Below are 19,629 nucleotides of genomic sequence, written 5' to 3' on the forward strand. Positions count from 1 at the left end.
ACTCACTGCCACAAGATGTCAGAGGCCAAGAGGTCAGCAATATTCAAAAAGATTGGGCATTTATATGTCTACCAAGAACATCTAGAATTACAACAGAAAGGATTAAAGCAACAAGATCATTGAAAGAGATTAAACCTTCATGCTTCAGGGCATAAACCAATCTTTAACTGGTATACTTTAGAAAGGGAATTTCCTGGGGGTAGGTTATTCCATAACTACCTCCTGCAGGGTTTCCTGTACCTTCCTCTGACGCAGCTGGCTCTGGCCACGGCTGGATTCAAGATACTGGAATTGATGTCAATTGATGTCATCTGGTATTGCAACTCCTATACTTCTGTGTTTGCAATATATCCTCATAACACCCCTATGAAGTAAGAAAACACTATCATCCCCATTTTAAAAAGGGGGATCTGAAACGGAGAGAAAGTGACTTGCCCAATGCCACAAGGAAATCGGTGGTGAAGCAAAGAATTCAGGTTAGATTTCCTGAGTACCAGTCTAGTGCCTTAGCCACAGCAGTATCTTTTTCCCATTGTGGAGAAGCTTGCGATACCTCTGTTTTTGCTATACATGCTCAATGGATAAAAATCTACAGTATCCAGGGCTGTTATTTCTGCACCTTTCACTACAACTAATTTAGAAAAAAAAAAAGGAAAGGAAAGGAAAGGAAAGCAGTCCAAAAATTGGAGTAGGGCCCTTTGTCAGTAATTATTTTTTCCATTTCTAGTTACACATGAAATCATTTATCTTTTGTTTAGTGAAGGACTTCAGACATCTCTGACAGGAAAGAAGAAAGAGACTGAATAGCGACTATTATGAATTGATCATTTCTAAACATGAAATCTGTTATAAAACAATGAAAAATAAAATGAAAGCTATTTTATCTCCATGCCAAGAAAACGCAGGATAACAGGCAAGGAGAAAAATTCCTGAAATGCTGATTTTCAAAACAAGCCAATACCAATGGAAGTAGATTCTTTCATTCTGCTGGAAGCCAAATGGAAATCTCCGAGCTGATGCTAAAAAAACAAAACAAAAAAACCCACTCAAACTTTAATGATGAACTGGACTAAGAAGCAAAGAAATTCAACAATAAAAATAAAATCCTATCACTACTTAATATCGGGATGTCTGCTCACACTACTAAGGGGACCATCCTGATATTAGGGGCTTTGTCTTAGATATGCAATTATACCCCTCCGGGAAAAAAACGTGTCCTGATTTTTCACACTTGCTATCTGGTCACCCTACTACTTAGTGACAAAACACCGTGCATTGGACTGAGCATAGGACTAAGAAGCTTATTTCCTGAAATTTTAGGAATTGTTTCCTCAGTTTCTCATCTCCAGAGGGTTAATCCCAATATAAGAGTGCAGCCAGGTCCTTGGGGCTATACACAGCGAAAGGGCAGTTTCCTATGGGATCATTTCCATAGCAGCACAGTAGCAAAGGGAAACAAAAGCATGAAAATTGGAGCAGCACTATTTTTTGAGGTCCCATGGTCCACTGGGGAGTTACCATCTTGTTTTAGGTGTAGAGCTCCTCAGGAATGAGCCAATCAGCAAAGGAAGATCAAATCAAAGTTCATCCATGCATGGACCCTTTCAAAGATTTTTTTCTTCACTGCTAAAAGAAATGGCCTCCTTCCCCATGTGGAGGTCTCACGGAGTAGGGTTGTGGTCTCTTTAAAGAAGTCTACTGTAGACCTCCCTGACCTTATTCTCAAGGGCTTCTCTTGTCCTTTGTGTGGCAATCGAGCTGAAGAAGAGACTCTGTTCTGGTGAAGGGCAGGTGGGGGAGACGCTTAATGAGGCATCTATCACAACGTGAAACTCAACCCTGTGCAGAGGGCCATAAAATGACGACTGAAGTCCCATTTATTTAAGTAATGCCTAGGCCTTGTGCTGGCCTGTGTTACAAGGGTGAATTTTATCCACAGAGAGGAAATGTCACCTCAAATAAAGATTAGCCTCTGTGGCTATAAAGCTCAAAGTACTTGTGAAACTTTCATGGACTTTGGAATAAGACAAAACAAGTTTAAGTGCATTCAAAATCCACAAAAAAGGCCTGAATAGGAGCCACTTTTCAGTTTAGAAAAATGTAAATCTCACCAGATTTACATTTCTTTCAAAATTCCAGGAGTAATTAGCCCATATGGACCTGCTCCCTGCCAATTTTAGTTTTTTTATAAAAGTCAAACCCATTTTGAGTTAAATGAGCACAAAAATGCTTCCAAACCAATAAATACCTAGTCCGTCTATATATGTATAAAGTATATTATTTTTAACATGTATAATTTAACAGCTGAACTTATTTCTTGTTAAAAAAAAAAAGGCTCCTATGCTGACACCTTGTGTGCCAAGTTGCCACCTGAACTGAACTAAAAACAGCGCTGTTAATAATTTCCTGGAATCTTAAATTCACCCTTAACTATGGCAGTGCAAACTCATTGCTACAGTAACTTTCTATACCTGCATTTTATGGCTTGAGATAAGATTATTATAAAGTACACGAGGATGTTCAGCTCCGCTGGCTGGGAATTCTGACATATCCTTCTGAAAAAGAAACATATGTGCAAGTCCTTCACCTGGTGTAAATCAGACAGTTCCATTCACTTTGGCGGAGCTTTGTGATACCAACCAGGTGAGGATCTGGCCCATAATGCTTTGCAACAGAACTTCAGATATTCTAGTGTCTTGGCCAGGGAAGAGGCTGCTAACAATAACGGATTTAAATGTTATCAAAAATTTATTTTAAAAGCCCCACAGGATGCTTTATGATATCGTTGTCTCGTTCTTGGGCATTAGCACAAGCAGGCAGTCCCCAGAATGATGACACAGGCATGAGCTCAGTAACAGAAGAACATGTAATCGTTACTGTTCCCCTCCAGGGGCTGATGCTACTGACTCCAAAAACCTTCATCTTCTCCCCCACCCGGAAACACCCCTCCCCCCGCCCTTCCTCTCAGGGTTACTCGCAGGGTCAGGAACCCTTCTCGGGAGGAGCCACACCTTTCAGGGACTGTCTGTGGATGTGCCCCACATAGGCAGACCCAGGCAGCACAGTCACTCTGTTACAATATAGAACTGTTGCTCTGCTTATTGGCTCCACAGGAAGGGATGGACTAATGTTCCCCTCATGCAGAGCAAGGGAGAGCAGGGAAAGAATTGGTATATGGTGCATCAGAATTTGTTCCTTGGTGGGCTTATGCGGTGGTGCAGCTAAGCACTGCCTTTTACTTAGGGCGGATTGTAAAATTACCATCTAGTCACCAAGTGTGTGCATCTATTGTGCCTGAATCTAAGGAGATGTATACAAGCTGTTGGGAACAAGGCAGTGGTGGTGGTGAATTAGAAGCAATCCTCAGCAAGGGTAAATCTTTATAGCTCCATCAAAGTCAATGGAGCTAAGACAATTTACACCAGCTGAGGATCTGCTCCCAGGAGTGGTGTGTCTGCAAACCAGTTCTCTGTTTGTGTTTTCCTTACTTGGAATATTGCCAGAGGGCTCCACTGTTCCCAACTAAAGACAAAGCACAGTAGATTAAGGCTGGCATTATGTGGGGGGTTTACATCTTCCTCTGAAACATCCTGCAGTAGCTGCTGTCAGAGACTGGAGACCTGACTGCAGATGGGCCATTGGTAGATGGAAGTTCTTTTGTTAATGCAAAAATAAAAACACTTAATCAGCTCTTGCTCACAAAATTAAACTTTTAAGTAAATGTGAAAAAGAAAAGAGAAAACTGCTCTTGGGTATTGCTGTTTCACTCTTGTGGTTTATGAACTGCGTGAAAGTGAAGCATTCCCTGTAGTGAAATTACAGGTCTCTTATTCTGTCGGTCTTAAATTAAAAACTAGCTGAATCCAAAGTGGACTAGTTTACTGGATCTGAAGAGTCAGTTATTTCTTTTGAGGAACTGAAATTGAACTACTTTGCCCAAATACACTATACAAATAACAATTATTATCCAAGAAAGGATATTTCCCCCCTAAACTAATTAAATCAGGGTACTATATTTTCTACTATCCTCAAATTTAATTAAAACTAAAGATATTTGTACTGTAGTAACGAAATGCAAATTTCATTCATAGAAAAATCTTACAGAATATTAAAGTTACCCAATGTGGACAAAGATATTACAATAAACAAAATAATTTTAGCACCCACAAAACATGCTCTGAAAATTCCTATAAATGATGTAACTATATAGAGATATACAGTATGTACACACACACACAATTCTCCACTGACTTGCACTTTGTGCAGTCATTTGTAGCTGTAAAGTGGGTATAAAATGCTACCATTCAGATTTTTAACAATTTCAACTCACTTTGCACATATGTAAATGACTCCACAATGTGCAGCACAGTGAAGCATCAATCCCTATCTATAATACAGGTACATGTGGGTATGTAATCTGCAAGGTGGTTTAACTCACTCTTTTCACTGTTCCCGTACTGAGAATTACCCATTCTGGGCCTTGGACTACTGTAATTTTGGAGAGAAATCTTATTTGGGAGGAAATATCTTGTGGCAGGTATTCCCACATAATAAATATTTATTAAAAATAAACAGCAGGTATTCCCACAGGCTTGAACTGTTATAATAAATCCTGGGGGAAATATAATAGTGGGCAGAGTGCAGCTAAAGTGCTCAAGAGTGCATGATAAAAGTGATTTATCATATGGTTCTGCAATTTATCTCCATTACATATGTGAGCTATGGTATGTACAGTATTACACATATACAATCACAGTGTATATCAAAACTATATGCCAATACTCGACTTATGTTCATTTAACATGTAATGGAAGACTAATCTTGAGTAATGGGAGTTCAGATTTTTGTTTTACTTCCTTTTTCCAGCACTGTAAAAGCAATTTTTCCCACTATACATCAGTCACTTGACTGAATACTACAGTACAAATTAAGGATCCTATCCTGAGTTCAGTGGAACTACTCACATCAGTTAAGGAACTCATGTGCATAGTTTTTGTAAGATAGGTCCTGTATTTCCTACATTTCCAAGTTATTTCCAAGTTATCATGAAAATGTTTTCCAAAAAGTTTTGCTACTCAAAATGAATTCATTTTAAGCAATATTCTGTTAGCCAAAGAAACAGATTCAGGCAAAAACTTGTTTGTTAGTTTACACAGTTATAAATACAAGCTACAAGCACTTCTCAAGTCTTGCTTTCTGCCATTTGAGAATCTTTTACATTTCAAGTGTTATTCAATATGAAAAAACCTGAACATCTGAATTTAATAGCTCATCAAAATCATTTTTGCAGGAAGTACCATTCGTATGATCTTCCAGATGTTGCAAATTAAACTATAGTGTTATGGTTCTAAGCATTTTTAGAAACAGCACTTTCCAAAAATGGAATATAGTTTCTGATAAGTACAGAATAGGAAAAAAAAATCACTCCAGCATTCCATTAAAACAGCAGTTCTCAAACTTTAGCAACCTGAGGACCCCAATTTTGAGTTAAAATTTTTCATGAACCTCCAAGCCAGCTTCTAATTTTCCCTGGGGGTGCTCAGCCCCCACTCCACCGCTTCCCCCAAGGCCCTCCCCCCCACCTCTTTCCACCCCACCCCTGCTCCTCCTCTTCCCCACCTATTTCCGCCCCCTCTCCAGAGCACACCCTGTCCCTGCTCCTTACACTCCCTCCCACCACCTCCTGCACACCGCTAAATAGCTGTTCAACAGTGTGCAGGAGGCATTGGGAGGGAGGGGGAGGAGTTGGCAGCCCCGGACATGACTTGTGGACCCCCTGGAGTACCCTTGCTAACCCCCAGGGGTCTGCAGACCCCAGTTTGAGAACAGCTGCAATTAAACCTGGTTTTACTTGCCCCAGACTATAATTAATATCTTTTACCAGGATGATCAATTTTGTTTTCTCTTTTCTAAAAATGTTCCTATTCTTTATGCATCTGTCACATGTTCCATTTACTGAACACCTGAAATAAAACATCTCCAGCATTCTCACCATAATGCTACAGCCGTATCAGGCTTAAGATGTCAAACCTTTCCCCAAAACACCAGTATATATGATATGCCTCAATTTTCAATAACTAGGGGAGTCTATTATTCACACTCATGATTTTCATTTTCCTGGAGAAGCATGTCAGTTTGCCTAAATTACTCATTATATTGCATACCTCCAATGGATTGGTTAAGAAACTGCTCCAATCCCATGGCTTTTAACAACACAGAACATTCATCTTTTTAAAAAAAATATCTGAGCTATCAAAACCCAGCATCCTGTAACAGGCACTGCCAGAGCTAGACATTAAAACATGCAACTAGCTTAAAAACTTAATTAAACTGAGATCTGCAGGAATTTTAAATTGCAATTTTCTTTTTGCTTAAGGTAACAGTACAGAGGTAATTCTGCTCTGATTACCCCTATTCTAAACTGCTGAAGAACTGAAGGTGGGGAAGGGAGATGTAACATAAGATGAAAATCTCCTTTTTTTGTTTAGCAGCTTCTGTGCCATTCTGCCCCAGTCCACAGGATGGAGAGCCCATTTATGCATGGGTGTGGGTGGGAGAGACAGAACATAAAGAAATACAGGAAAGAGGTTTTCTCAGATCACTTTGTGTGTGTCTGTGCCTCAGCTGGGACCGTGCCTCCCAGCCAGGTAGACAGATACGCCCCAGCTTCGCTCAAGCTAAATATAGCCATGTGGATAGGTGGTGGTGTGGGCTAGTCCCCCGACCCCCAAAGCTTGGACCCACAGGGTCAAGTGGGCTTGTACTCAGGTTGCTACCCCAAGCTGCAACATCCACATGGGTATTTTTAGCCCATTAGCTCAAGCAGGCTCGCATGTGTCTGTCTACCCAGGCTGGCAGGCATGCACCAGGTGCAATGTAGACTGACCCTTTGAAGCAGAACGGCAATTTAAGTATTTTGTTTGAATTTTAGAAATAGGAGTCTGACATTTACCGTCTAATATTGTTGCTCCCAACAGAGGGAGGAGGAGACGACTAATATTTAACATGGTATGTTATATGGAGTAAATCTTGGATTTTAATACAATTTCATTTTAATTGATGTGCACCTCCGTGACTGTAAAGATTTGTACAAGGCCTGGCAAAACAAACATTAGATGATTCATCACTGGCAAAATGAAAGCGTGTCCCTCTCATGAAATGAACCTATAAATCTTTGTTACACTATTTTACCGCTGGAGACCGAGCCCAGTGAGGAATGAAAAACTTTGATAACTGTGTTTGGTAAGGTGGAGAGGAAAGACAGAAGGCACCAAAATGGAGACTCAGGTTGCAGAAGGGTGTGAAGCAAAAGCAAGCTGGACTAATTTGACACTTTGCCATTTTTACCTAAACGATTACTAACTGTATAACCAAAGTTACCATTCCCCTCCCTGAATGGATGTAGCAGAATCCCACACAACAATCAGAGCTACAAACTCAGGACTACAATGGAATAAATAGTTAGCCTGAATAAGCCAAGCAGGACTTGGCTCTCAATATTACATCATAGGTAAATTGAATCAAGAGGAACAGTAACAGCTAGGACAAGAATTGCAAATTCAACATTACAAATACTGAAGTGGAGTTGGGATTTTGATCATTAGTGGCCAGATTTTCCCCTGTGTTAAGGTGATTTTTGTGCCAGTCTGACAGCTGACGTAAAGTAAAGCAGCCTGAAGACTGCTCTGTTTTATGGCAGGGATCAGTCACACCACACTCCCGGGCTTTACTAAGCACAGCAGAGGAACTTGACCTACAGGTTATTAACTTATGTGCCACTGAATGCCCATTACCAGAACAAAAACCCTTTCCCATGAACAATGGGAGATTGTACAAGAGCTGTGTTGCTTCCTGAAAATCGGTGCGGCCTTATCCAGTCAATGTGCATTAGAGGCTTGGGGGAGAGAGAAGAAAAAATTGAAGTCCAAAATGGATAGGCATCTCTCATTGCAGATCAAATGCTTGTGAAGGACTTCCTAGGTGAAAGTAAACTTCGCCTCCCACCCTCCCCACAGGGGTAATGAAAGCTTCTGAAGTTACAGATGGCCTGGAACAAAAGGATACAGGAGGGAATAGGAACAATAAACACTCGAAAAATTTAAATGCTGCCAAAAGGAAAATGAGGAATCATTTCACAAGGATAGCCCCCTGCAAACAATTCCTACGCAAGCAAAAATCCACCCTTCAGGTCACCACTGCTGCGGAGAATCCCATGCTGAGGGCTGCTTCAGGCTATCCAGAGCAATATCTCATTCCGACTAATGAAACTCTCACATTTAATAATAATAATTTCCCCCCCATTTTCCACAGGGGAATGTGTCCTGACCCAGCCATAAAGAACTCTTTTCTGCCACGCTGCATGTCTGGGTGAGGACAAAAATGTTCCTTTATGACCCATTTACAGCATTGCGCAACTGATCTGGGACTTTCTGAGGTTTTAGTGCTTGTGGTATTGTTGGCTGTTAGTTTATGGGTTGGTGGTGTTGTTTTTTGACATTTCTCCTCTTCTGATGGATCAAGCATTGCCAAAGGTGGGACCTCAGTGATGAATGGTCTGATACGTGTGTCAAATCCTACGTTTTCCAAAGGAGGGAAACACGCACTTAGGCTGCACACAGTATTGTTTTAATCTAGGGGGAAGCTTTATACCACAGCGTTGTGGCAATGGCAGCGTAGTGGAAATAGTGAGGGCATGGGCATAACACTTCTCATCTATAAACAGCTTCTGATTTGAGAAAGAGCAAGAGAGACAGAGAGGGCTGGAAGTGGTCCTTTAGGATACTTAATCCTGCCTCAGCACAGAGAGGAAGGACTAGAGAACCTCCTGAGTCCCTTCCAGCCCTACATTTCTATGAGTCTTTGATTCTATTATTACTGATTCAGGCAATATCCAGCCTGATGCTACTCACCCACTAATTATACAATACATGAACAGAGAATGGTGTGCTCATCCATTGTGTTCTCAAGGAAAAACCACCATATAATCCACAAAAGCACCTTTAACTAAATTACAAGTATTCTGCAAGGGATAAGCACACTTTTAAGGGAAGGGATGGCACTGAAGAGAGAGGAAATCTCTTATAAAAACAGGAAAATTTATTTATAGTTAGGGCTCTGTATCTGTCACGGAAGTCATGGATTCCATGACTTTCTGCGACCTCCGTGACTTCTGCAAGGGCCAGGGTAGCTGACCACACAGCTGCCCCAGCAGCTGGCCCCCAGGACAGCCACACCAGCCGTCCAAGGGTGGCTGGAGCAGCTGCAGTCTGCAGCCCCAGGCAGTGGTCCCCAGCCAGCTGGCCGGAGCAGCCCCGGGCAGTAGTCCCCAGGCCAGCCAGAGCAGCTGCTGTCTACGACCCTGGTCCGCCGTCCCCGGGCACCCTGCCCCCAGCAGTGGCCCCCTCGGACCACCCCCTCTCAGCAGCAGCTCCCTGCCCCCCCCCCATGGTCCTCCAGCGCTCCTTCGCCCCCCAAGATTTAATCAAGTATTTTTGGTATAAGTCATGGACAGGTCATGGCCGTGAATTTTTGTTTATTGCCCATGACTTGTCTATGACTTTTACTAAAAATACCCGTGACTAAATCATAGCCTTATTTATGGTCTATGTAGCTCAAGACACATTACACTCTCATACCACTGCAATCCTGTACAGCAGAGAAGCAGCTACAACAACATGCAAGATCATGCATGCAAGGGTAGATCAAGATTTGTTCATGTTGACATGAAAACCTACAGTCACCAGTGGAGCTGTTTATTTTCACATGGTGCTTCTGTAGTGGAGACAAGGCAATTCATCCAAGTAAACACAGTAAGGGCAACATTTTCCTGATATGAGACCCAGTGGAAGGCCTCCTCACCACTTAAGAATCATATCGGGGAAGAGGATGATACTGACAAAGTGGCCATGCAGGTGGAGGTCTCTGCTCCCCCTTATACCAGCCCAGCACAAACCAGTTTCCCCTTGCTGTTAAAAGGACATAGTACATACACACCAACCTCTCAAGGATATTCTGAGGATTAATTAATGTCTGCAAAACAGCTTTGTTTATATATATATTATATATAAAAAAGGTATTCTTAACAATCAGACCTTAAGTGTCTCAAGTTGGGTGCCTGATCACTGAGGCACCAGAAATCAGTGGACATTTTTGAAAAATTTGGCCTTAATTTCTCTCAAAAAATGGGGTATATATAAGGCATTGTGAAGAGAAATTAATCAACGATTCTGAAACACTCAGATGCTATGGCGACAAATGCCATAGAAACACCCAGTAAATTCTGTTTTCAATGTTGAGTTTGTTTGGTGTGTGGTAAATAAGGCAGGGACCACAAATTTCAGGAATGATGAGGATATAAAGAAATACCAAACAGCTACTTCACTCAGTGATCATCATCTATCCTGTGCACTGAATGAAGCTGGGGCTCTCTAGAAAAAAAAATAGTATGCGATCATCTAATTAAAGATGGCATCATAATTACTCCTGGGGTAATTCTTTGCCAAATAAAAATCACAAATTCTGCACCAAAAATTATAAATTGTGCACACAGTATTTTTAAATTCTCAAAAATTCTGCATATTTGTCAAAATAACACAATATAATCACGCCAGTTTCAATTATTTCAGTAATTTATTTCAAAATACCTGTCAGTAAGTATGTCTGTAACAATACAGACAACAAAAAAGAGTCAAGAACTGTTTTTTGACAAATAGCTTCCTTACTTGGCATATTAATACAGAGCTTTGAGTAATGATTCATTTAAACTACAATACCAGAAACTAGGGCTGTCGATTAATTGCAGTTAACTCACGCGATTAACTCAAAAGAATTAATTGTGATTAATCGCTCTGTTAAAGAATAGAATACCAACTGAAATTTATTAAATATTTTTGGATGTTTCTCTACATTTTCAAATATACTGATTTTTATTACAATACAGAATACAAAGTGTACAGTGCTCACTTTATATTATTATTTTTGATTACAAATATTTGCACTGTAAAAATAAGATAGTGTTTTTCAATTCATCTCATACAGGTACTGTAGTGCACTCTTTATCATGAAAGTGTAATTTACAAATGTAGATTTTTTGTTGTTGCATAACTGCACTCAAAAAGAAAACAATGTAAAACTTTAGAGCCTACAAGTCCACTCAGTCCTACTTCTTGTTCAGCCAATTGCTAAGACAAACAAGTTTGTTTACTTTTACGGGAGATAATGCTGCCTGCTTCTTATTTACAATGTCACCTGAAAGTGAGAACAGGACTTTGCACGGCACTTTTGTAGCCGGCATTGCAAGGTATTTACATGCCAAATATGCTAAACATTCATATGCCCCTTCATACTTCAGCCACCATTCCTGAGGACATGCTTCCATGCTGATGCTCATTAAAAAAAATAATGTGTTAATTAAATTTGTGACTGAACTCCTTGTGGGGAGAATTGTATGTCTCCTGCTCTGTTTTACCCACACTCTGCCATATATTTCATGTTATAGCAGTCGTAGATGATAACCCAGCATATGTTGTTCATTTTAAGAACACTTTCACAGCAGATATGACAAAATGCAAAGAAGGTACCAATGTGAGATTTCTAAAAATAGCTACAGCACTCAACCCAAGGTTTAAGAATCTGAAGTGCCGTCCAAAATCTGAGAGCATGCTTTAGTGTGGAGCATGCTTTCAGAAGTCTTAAAAGAGCAACAGTCCGATGGGGAAACTACAGAACCTGAGCCACCAAAAAAAAAAAAAAACAATCCAACCTTCTGCTGGTGGCATCTGACTCAGATAATGAAAATGAACATGCATCGGTCCGCTCTGCTTTGGATTGTTATCCAGTAGAACCCATCATCAGCATGGATGCATGACTCCTGGAATGGTGGTTGAAGCATGAAGGGACATACGAATCTTTAGCACAACTGGCACGTAAATATCTTGTGACGCCAGCTACAACAGTGCCACGTGAACACCTGTTCTCACTTTCAGGTGACCTTGTAAACAAGAAGCGGTCAGTATTATCTCCTGCAAATAGTAATTAAATTTGTTTCTCTGAGCAATTGGCTGAAGTAGGACGGAGTGGACTTGTAGGCTCTAAATTTTTACATTGTTTTATTTTTGAATGCAGTTATTTTTTGTACATAATTCTACATTTGTAAGTTCAACTTTCATGATAGAGATTGCACTCCATTACTTGTGTTAGGAGAATTGAAAAATACTATTTCTTTTGTTTTTTACAGTGCAAATTCTTGTTATCAAAAATAAATATAAAGTGAGCACTGTACACTTTGTATTCTGTGTTGTAATTGAAATCAATATATTTAAAAATGTAGAAAACATCCAAAAATATTTAACTAAATGGTATTCTATTATTGTTTAACAGTGCAATTAATTTTTTTAACCACTTGATAGCCCTAACAGAAACTTATTTCCTACATCCCTCAGAAGCAATGCAAAGGCTTGGGGGAGTCAGGGGTAATGGAGGAGCTGAGAGAGAGGGAAATAATTTCTGGGAAGGAGCCTGGGAGTGAACCTGGAGGGTTGTTGGGAGAAGTATGGAACATGTTTTTTGAGGGGAGGAGGGACTGTTCGGGAGTTGGGGAGCCTCCCCCGTGCAGATCCTGGATGACCCCTAGCCTCTCCCATTCAGTCAGGCACATCTGCCCCGTCCCCATGTGTCCCTGCACCCCCCACTCAGCCACCCCCCTACCTCCAGGCAGCCCTGCACCCCCTCAATCCCCATGTATCCCTGCACCCCATTCAGCTACCTCCTGCCCCCCTGTGGCCTTGCACCCTTATTCCCATTCAGCCCCTGCACCAGTCTGTCCCCCCGACTAGCCCTTCTGAACCCCAGTCTGTGACACCCCCAGCAGTCCCATGTGACCTGCTCTGTCTGTCCTTCCCTATCCCGTGCCTCCTAACTTGGCCCCATAGGCAGGGTGCTGTGAGTAACAGAGCTGACCGCTGGCTACTACTGCCAGTGAGCTGGCAGCCCCTGTTGGGCAAAAGGTATATAACTGCAGCATCTCTCCGGAAGAATGTATTTTCTGCAGAAAAAATAGAATTGTGGGGGACTTGAATTCTGTGCATTTGCAGTGGGCGCAGAATTCCCCCAGGAGTACACAATGCATATACACAATGGGTTGAATACAGGTTGCTCAGGCAACCTTAATTTTGGAATTTCCTAATACTTGAGCACTTGCCTTTGCACAATTAATATTCTTTTAGTGTAAGTGTCACAGGGTGGCACCAGCCCTTTAAGAGGGAAGTGGCCAGTGCATCTAAGACTGGTCAGCTGACCCCCACATATAAGAGAAGGCACCTGGGCAGAGCATGGGTGAGTCATGCCTGAGATGCAGTCAGGAAAGGAGCAGAGATACATGACCTGGAGCTCCTGTTGTCTGTTCCTTGGCACTGTGGAGACAGGCTAGAAGCCAGGAGGCCAGGTAGTGGGAGCAGGAACAGCAGGAAATTCCCTGAGAGTGGCTGGCAGAGTGCCCTGGGAGAAGAGGCAGTAGGAACCTGCTGGGGGAAAGGGGATCCAGGGACAGAGCCCTGGGAGGGTAGGCTCAATTAACCCTGTCATGGGCCCTGAAACATCAGAAATTGAGAGAGGTAAAGGGAAAAAATCATCAGGGAGCCACAGCCCACAGTGGGCTGAGAAACTATGTTCAACAGGTTTTTGTGTATGTTTGAGAAATAAAACTGCCTGCAAAAGAGCCTCCGGCTGTGGCAGACAGTCCTTTGTGTGCTGGGGACAAGCCAGCACCTTACAGTACATTTTTTATATGTAATCTATGACACACACACACTTTTCTAAGATAGCTCTTAATAGGATTCATTGTTTCAATGTACCCATTCAGTGATTGGGTCTGTTATATGTTTCAGTGGGCAATGCCCTCCTAGGAGTAACACTCAGGAGAATTCCAGTTTGATGATGCAAGGAAGACCTTCTGCTTTTATGCTAAACTATTTTATTGTCATCTCATCCCAATTTCTCCAACCCATTTATCTGTGTTGTTCACCTGCTGTATCCTATCTGACACAAAAATCACAAGGTCTCTGGGGCAGGGATTTTTTTGTTAAAGATTGTATAGGGCCTTGCACAATGAGGTCTAGACCCATAATTGGGGTCCTTAAATAAAAACAATAAAAATAAAACATTGAAAGAACTGCTTCATCCTTTGAAAGTTTCAGAAATCATAACTATCACCACATAGGTTTTATACTTAAACAATTTGGGTTAATTTAGCAATTAGTTTATTTCTGGCTATTTTGAGAAAGTTTAAACTATGAAACGTATACTATCTTATAACTCTGAAATTTACTGATTTGCAATACTTTCTAACTGAAGTTAGAAGCAAAGTCTTTTTTCACATCTCTGATGCTAGCCTTCTAAAAGTCAACAATATCCAGCCGCATCTGACACACACTTATTACCTATTCTAAGATTATCAGTGTGTGGTAAATGTTGACTTTTTAATGGTAACTATTGTACTTTACATCATGATCTGTTTCAAGATGTTGTTTCCTGTTAAATATAATTCACAATAATCGAATATCAAAGGGTGTTAAAATTTTGGGTTAGTGATTAAGAACCCAATCTTGCACCTTGAAGTCAATGGGAGTTTTGTCACTAATTTTGAGGAGAGCGGGATAGTGTTTTATTTTCTTTGTAATTAGACAAAGTGATTGTCTTTTAGATTATATTGGAGGTCAGATGATAGTACACAAGTGCAACTAAAAATATTAGCCACCCACAAGCGGTACCGGCTGAAAGGCTTTGGGAGACAAGCAAGATAAGCAAACCAATCCACCTTTCTCGCTTTACTTTGTAACTAAAACAACTTCAACTTGTACACTGGAGGATATGTATAATGTAAACAACAACAACAAAAAATTGCATTTCTCTAGCACCTTACATCTGAGGTTCTCCAAGTTCTTTGCAAACATGAATTAGCCTCACCTACCTCAGAGATGTATGGTCGCTGTGATTTATACTCATTTTTAGATTAGTTCTAATGGAGGCACAGGGTCAGTGATAGAGCCAGGAACAGAAACCCAGGAGAGTACTGACACTCAGTCCCACTTCTAACCACTAGGCAATGCCTCCTTCAATTAGATTAAGTAGAATGAAAAACGAGTAATTTAGTCCATCTATATTCAGAATAATAACTGATAAAGATTTCTTGTGAGGGTTTTTCAGAATTAGACAACATATATCCCTAACCAGCACATGGGAACATTAATTGGGAGAGAGATAACCAAACCATTTTAAAAGCTAATTTATATACATAATCTCAAGAGCTGGCATTATTGAAAGAAAGTGTGTTAGGAGACTCAGCAAGAAACTACTCAGCTTTCTTGTGGAGCTCTGCGGGAAAGTTTTAGGAACTATTTTAAGGTAACAATGAGGTCTTTGGGGACTATCAGGAACATGGAGTATTGTGGTGCAAGACAAGAAAAAAAATCCAAGGAAAGCTTTCACTAGCCTCCTATCATTCTTTTGAGATCATAATTCCTATTTTGTATAAAGGGATTGAGATTAATTTCCCAGAAAGTCTGTGACAAAGGTTCCAGGTCAGAATGCATAAAGTTTAAAAATAGGAATAAAATAGTTAAAAGTTAACTAACATTCATAATTATTACTCATTAAATTATTCATCACTTTTGAAATCCAGACACATGGTTCAAGTTTAACTCACACTGCTTCTCTGCTTATTGTGGGGTTGGTTTGGTTTAGTTTCTACCGCATGTGCCATTCTGGTTGCGTAATCAAGAGTGATTTTTACTTGACTGGAATATCAGCATGGAAACTGTAATTAGCATTCCATAAAACAAACAAACAAACAATGTTCAGCTGAAACAACATAAGCAAGACATTGGGTCTAATTCAGCAGTTAGTGCAGTGAGGCTTATATTACAACAGAAAAAGCACCTTGCCAGCAAAGATCCTTGCTCCCAGGGGAGAGTCACTCCTATGGGAACGAGGCAGTGTGGGGTGTGGGAGGGCAGCTTTAATTCCCTTCACAATTCCATGGACACTCTTACAGTGGGAGAGTCTCCAGCAGTGCTGCAAGTAAGCTGGTACAGTCAGGTAGGCCGTACCATTAAGACACATTTTCAAGACTGAATTGTATAGCCCTGTGCGGATACAAATTTATCCGTGGATGCGGATATCCGTGGAAAGAAATTGGTATCTGCTGAACTGTAGGGCTTTTCTGAGAACTGTAGCAGTGAAAGGAGCAGAATGTGGGGCTGCCACTCCCAGGAGTCAGCACCTCAGGCCAGCAGCTCCTCTGGCGCAGCTGTATCACCCCCAGCCTTTCTACGCAGCTGTGTCTCCTGTCTGTACAGCCCCGCCAGAGGACAGGGCTGGGGATGGTACAGCTGCGCCAGAGGAGCTGCCGATGCAGGGCACCGGCTCCTTGCCTCAGTGGCTACTGCCAGTCATCAGCTAGCCCACTTTCCCTGGGGCAAACTGCAGTCTGTGATGGCCACTCATCATTGGCAAGGGGGTTGCACCAGCTGCCTCTGCAGCCCCAGTGCCTCCTTAGGCCTTTAACAAGGCCTCAGCCTGGGGAGTTGCCAGGCTGGAGCTCCCCAGTTCCTCTTTCCCTTCTCCAGCACTGCTCTGCTTCAGGCACCCTGTGCTCCTAGGCAGCTAGGTCCTAGCCAGCCAACCTCCCTCAGCTGCTCTTAATCCCTTTTCTAATTGGGTCCCAGCCACAGCCCTCTCAAAGGGCTGCTTTTAACCCCTGCTCTTCTGGAGTGGGGCAGCTGCCCCACTACAAGGGGGGGGTCAGGGTTGGGGGGTCGGTACTGTACCGGTAAGAGTTAAAATCTGCTTGCACCACTAGTCTCCAGACAGGTATTGAATCAGAGGACTCCTAGGCACATGGACTATGCCCCATTTTGGGCAGCAACACCAATTGTTGATGCTCTGTTGCACTGAATTTTTGTCATGTCCCCAAAAATGAGGTTGTAGTCACTTTGCCCCACTGTAACCCAGCCTCCTGGCTGAAGTTCCACCACCAGGAAACTCTGACCTTTTGTATAAGGCAGCACAGATCTTCAGTTAAATTTTGCCAGCTTATCCTTTAGCTGAACCAACTTCTTGAATCTCAACACTGTCAAACAATGAGGAAGTTTTGATCCAGTTCTAACACTACAATTCAGAACTATCTTTAGAATAAATTAGTACCTAAGTACTTAGAAGAGAGTAACAGAATGAATGGGAAGCACCACAGATTCGTAAAGAACAAGTCAAGCCAGACAAACCTGATAGCACACAGAAATTGAGCAAAATTACAGGTTTAGTGGACAAATGAAAACAATAGATTTAATTTAACTGTAACATTTCATGTTCCTTGGTAGGCAAAGATGTCCCCAGGAAACTTTCACAGATTTGCATAGGCACAGGAAGTTCAAATGGTTTCCTTGAGCCTCTACTTAGTTATTTCATAAATAAATTAAATTTAAATATATATGTCTTTTAATGAGACTTTTAGTACATTATTGCTGAAAAATTAATACTAACTTTGGAAATATGGTGACTGATTAGGATTATTGTAGTGAAAATACTAAATTGCCAGCCACACTGAAAACAGAGCGTAGTTACTGTACTTAAACTTAAATATCAAACTGGAAAGAGGTGGCAAGTGGCATACTCCAAAATTTTACATTGTGACTGAATAATTTTATATCTTCCTGAATAATTTGGAAAACAAAGTAAATTGTACATTGATTGAATGTACAGGAGACACAGGATTAAATTAAGCTTCAACACAGCAGGTGGGTAGGTTGAAAATAAAGAAATATCTGGAAAGCTGAGAGAGATGGGCGTATTTAAGTGGGATGAGATTTTAATATAGATAAATGCAGAATAATAAGCTTGGGAAAAATTAACACCCAGCTCAAGCAACCAAATGGGAAAATGCCAATTTTCATTAAAAAAAAGTTTCCAATAGATTTCACAGTTTATTCACACTGTGAGAATCCACACTGGGTATACGCATCAGGTCTGACAACTTGTTTGCTACACTCCAGCCTGATGTGGTTTCAAAAGGATGAAAACATATTCCCTGAAAACCTACCTTTTAAATAGAATATTAATTTCCTTTAAATATGCATACAGTGTTCATGAAATATAACAGATTTACAACTTCAGTAACAGAAGAGCAAATTTCATTTTACTTATCTACCAATGAGACACAGAGGGACCCCCTGTAGAGTTCAGCCTGCAACCCAATGGAGAATTTCTTCTTTAGATGAAGTGGTAAGGCCCAGTCCTTTGGAAGCCACTGGACCAGAGTTTTCTCCTTTTTATCACAAAAAAGTACCAAGTGGCCTCAGAAGGTACAGCAGATAGAAAGCTAAAGTACTGGTTAGCCACTGATGGGTTACTATAAAAGCCAACATTATTCCAGAACCTAAACTGCATCTTGATGAAGGGTATTAATATATAAAAGAAAATAACATTCTGAGGATGTTATAACATAAATAACATTATGAGCAACTCATAGTAAACTAAGAGAGAGAGAAAAAGAAATAATATATTTTCTCTTCACTGAATGACAATATATCTAAAATAGTGAGCTTTCAATATCAAAGGAAAAACTCAAAAGACATATTTGCAATGCACTCAAATTAAACTGTAATAATGTAAACTTGTTAAATTGTATATTCTTTCCACATACCAAGTTAAAGCTATATGGAATATTTAAATGGCTCGCTCTTGAATGAGTGTCTAAAGGATACATTATCTTATCTTTGTCTCATTGATTTAATGATCCACATACTCTTATAGTCAGATATTTTGCCAAAGGAAAGATGAGCTACAAAAAAATAAAAAAGTTTATAAAACTGAATATTACTCTTTTATTCACACACTAATCCAAATATGACTGAAGGGCATGAAATGGCTGGTGTGGTAGTAATCAATGCTATAATTTTATTTATTTATGTTAAAGAGCTGCTTACCAAGGAGATCCATATATTCTGAACCCCCTCACCGTCACTTCAGAATCTTGAAGATAGATGCAATTTGTTAGAAGAGACTGCACATTTTCATAGCTCTCTGGTTTCAGCTTAGACACAGAGGGAAAATAGTAAAAGTCCTGCTTGATTAAGTCTGCCATGAACTCTTGGTCAAAGGTCAATTCATGATTTCCTGCTATCACAATCTTGTATTCATATGGCAGGCTACCTAAAATAGTGAAAAACAACAACAAACCTCAGTTATATTTCAGTTTCTGAAAACTGAATAAAAGAAACAAACACACACAAAACAGTACCACACAACATTCTTACACATCTGAAACAACCAAATTCTGCCCTGAGATGTGTGAACATAACTACCATTGACTTCAATGGTAGTGACATGCACCTTTCCAATAGCAGAATTTGACTCTTAATATACATGGAAGTAGTGTGATGACTCTGCCTTAACTCTTTAATATTTTTTAAAAATTATGCATACCTATGCACGGTATTTACTTACCATTGGTTACAGCTTCCACTTGTCATGATCACAATAAAACTCTCAGACAAGTGTGTGGGTATAAAAGCCACTGATCATAATCCTTATTAAAAAAACACCACCTCTAAATTTCCTGCAACCTGCTAATTCTTA

The 19,629-nt window shown here is 40.7% G+C and overlaps 1 protein-coding gene across 4 annotated transcripts in view; it reads right to left on the bottom strand.

The window, feature by feature from the left end:
• MPPED1 (metallophosphoesterase domain containing 1) overlaps positions 1-19,629 on the bottom strand; it is a 94,812-nt gene that overhangs the window by 38,741 nt on the left and 36,442 nt on the right. For all 4 annotated transcript variants that reach the window (XM_073316715.1, XM_073316734.1, XM_073316725.1 and 1 more), the window contains one exon: positions 18,978-19,203. In XM_073316715.1, the coding sequence (XP_073172816.1) occupies positions 18,978-19,203 (226 nt within the window). The remainder of the gene's footprint in view (positions 1-18,977; positions 19,204-19,629) is intronic.

This window comes from Lepidochelys kempii, chromosome 1 (assembly GCF_965140265.1).
Source record: "Lepidochelys kempii isolate rLepKem1 chromosome 1, rLepKem1.hap2, whole genome shotgun sequence".
NCBI classification, from domain to species: Eukaryota; Metazoa; Chordata; order Testudines; family Cheloniidae; genus Lepidochelys; species Lepidochelys kempii.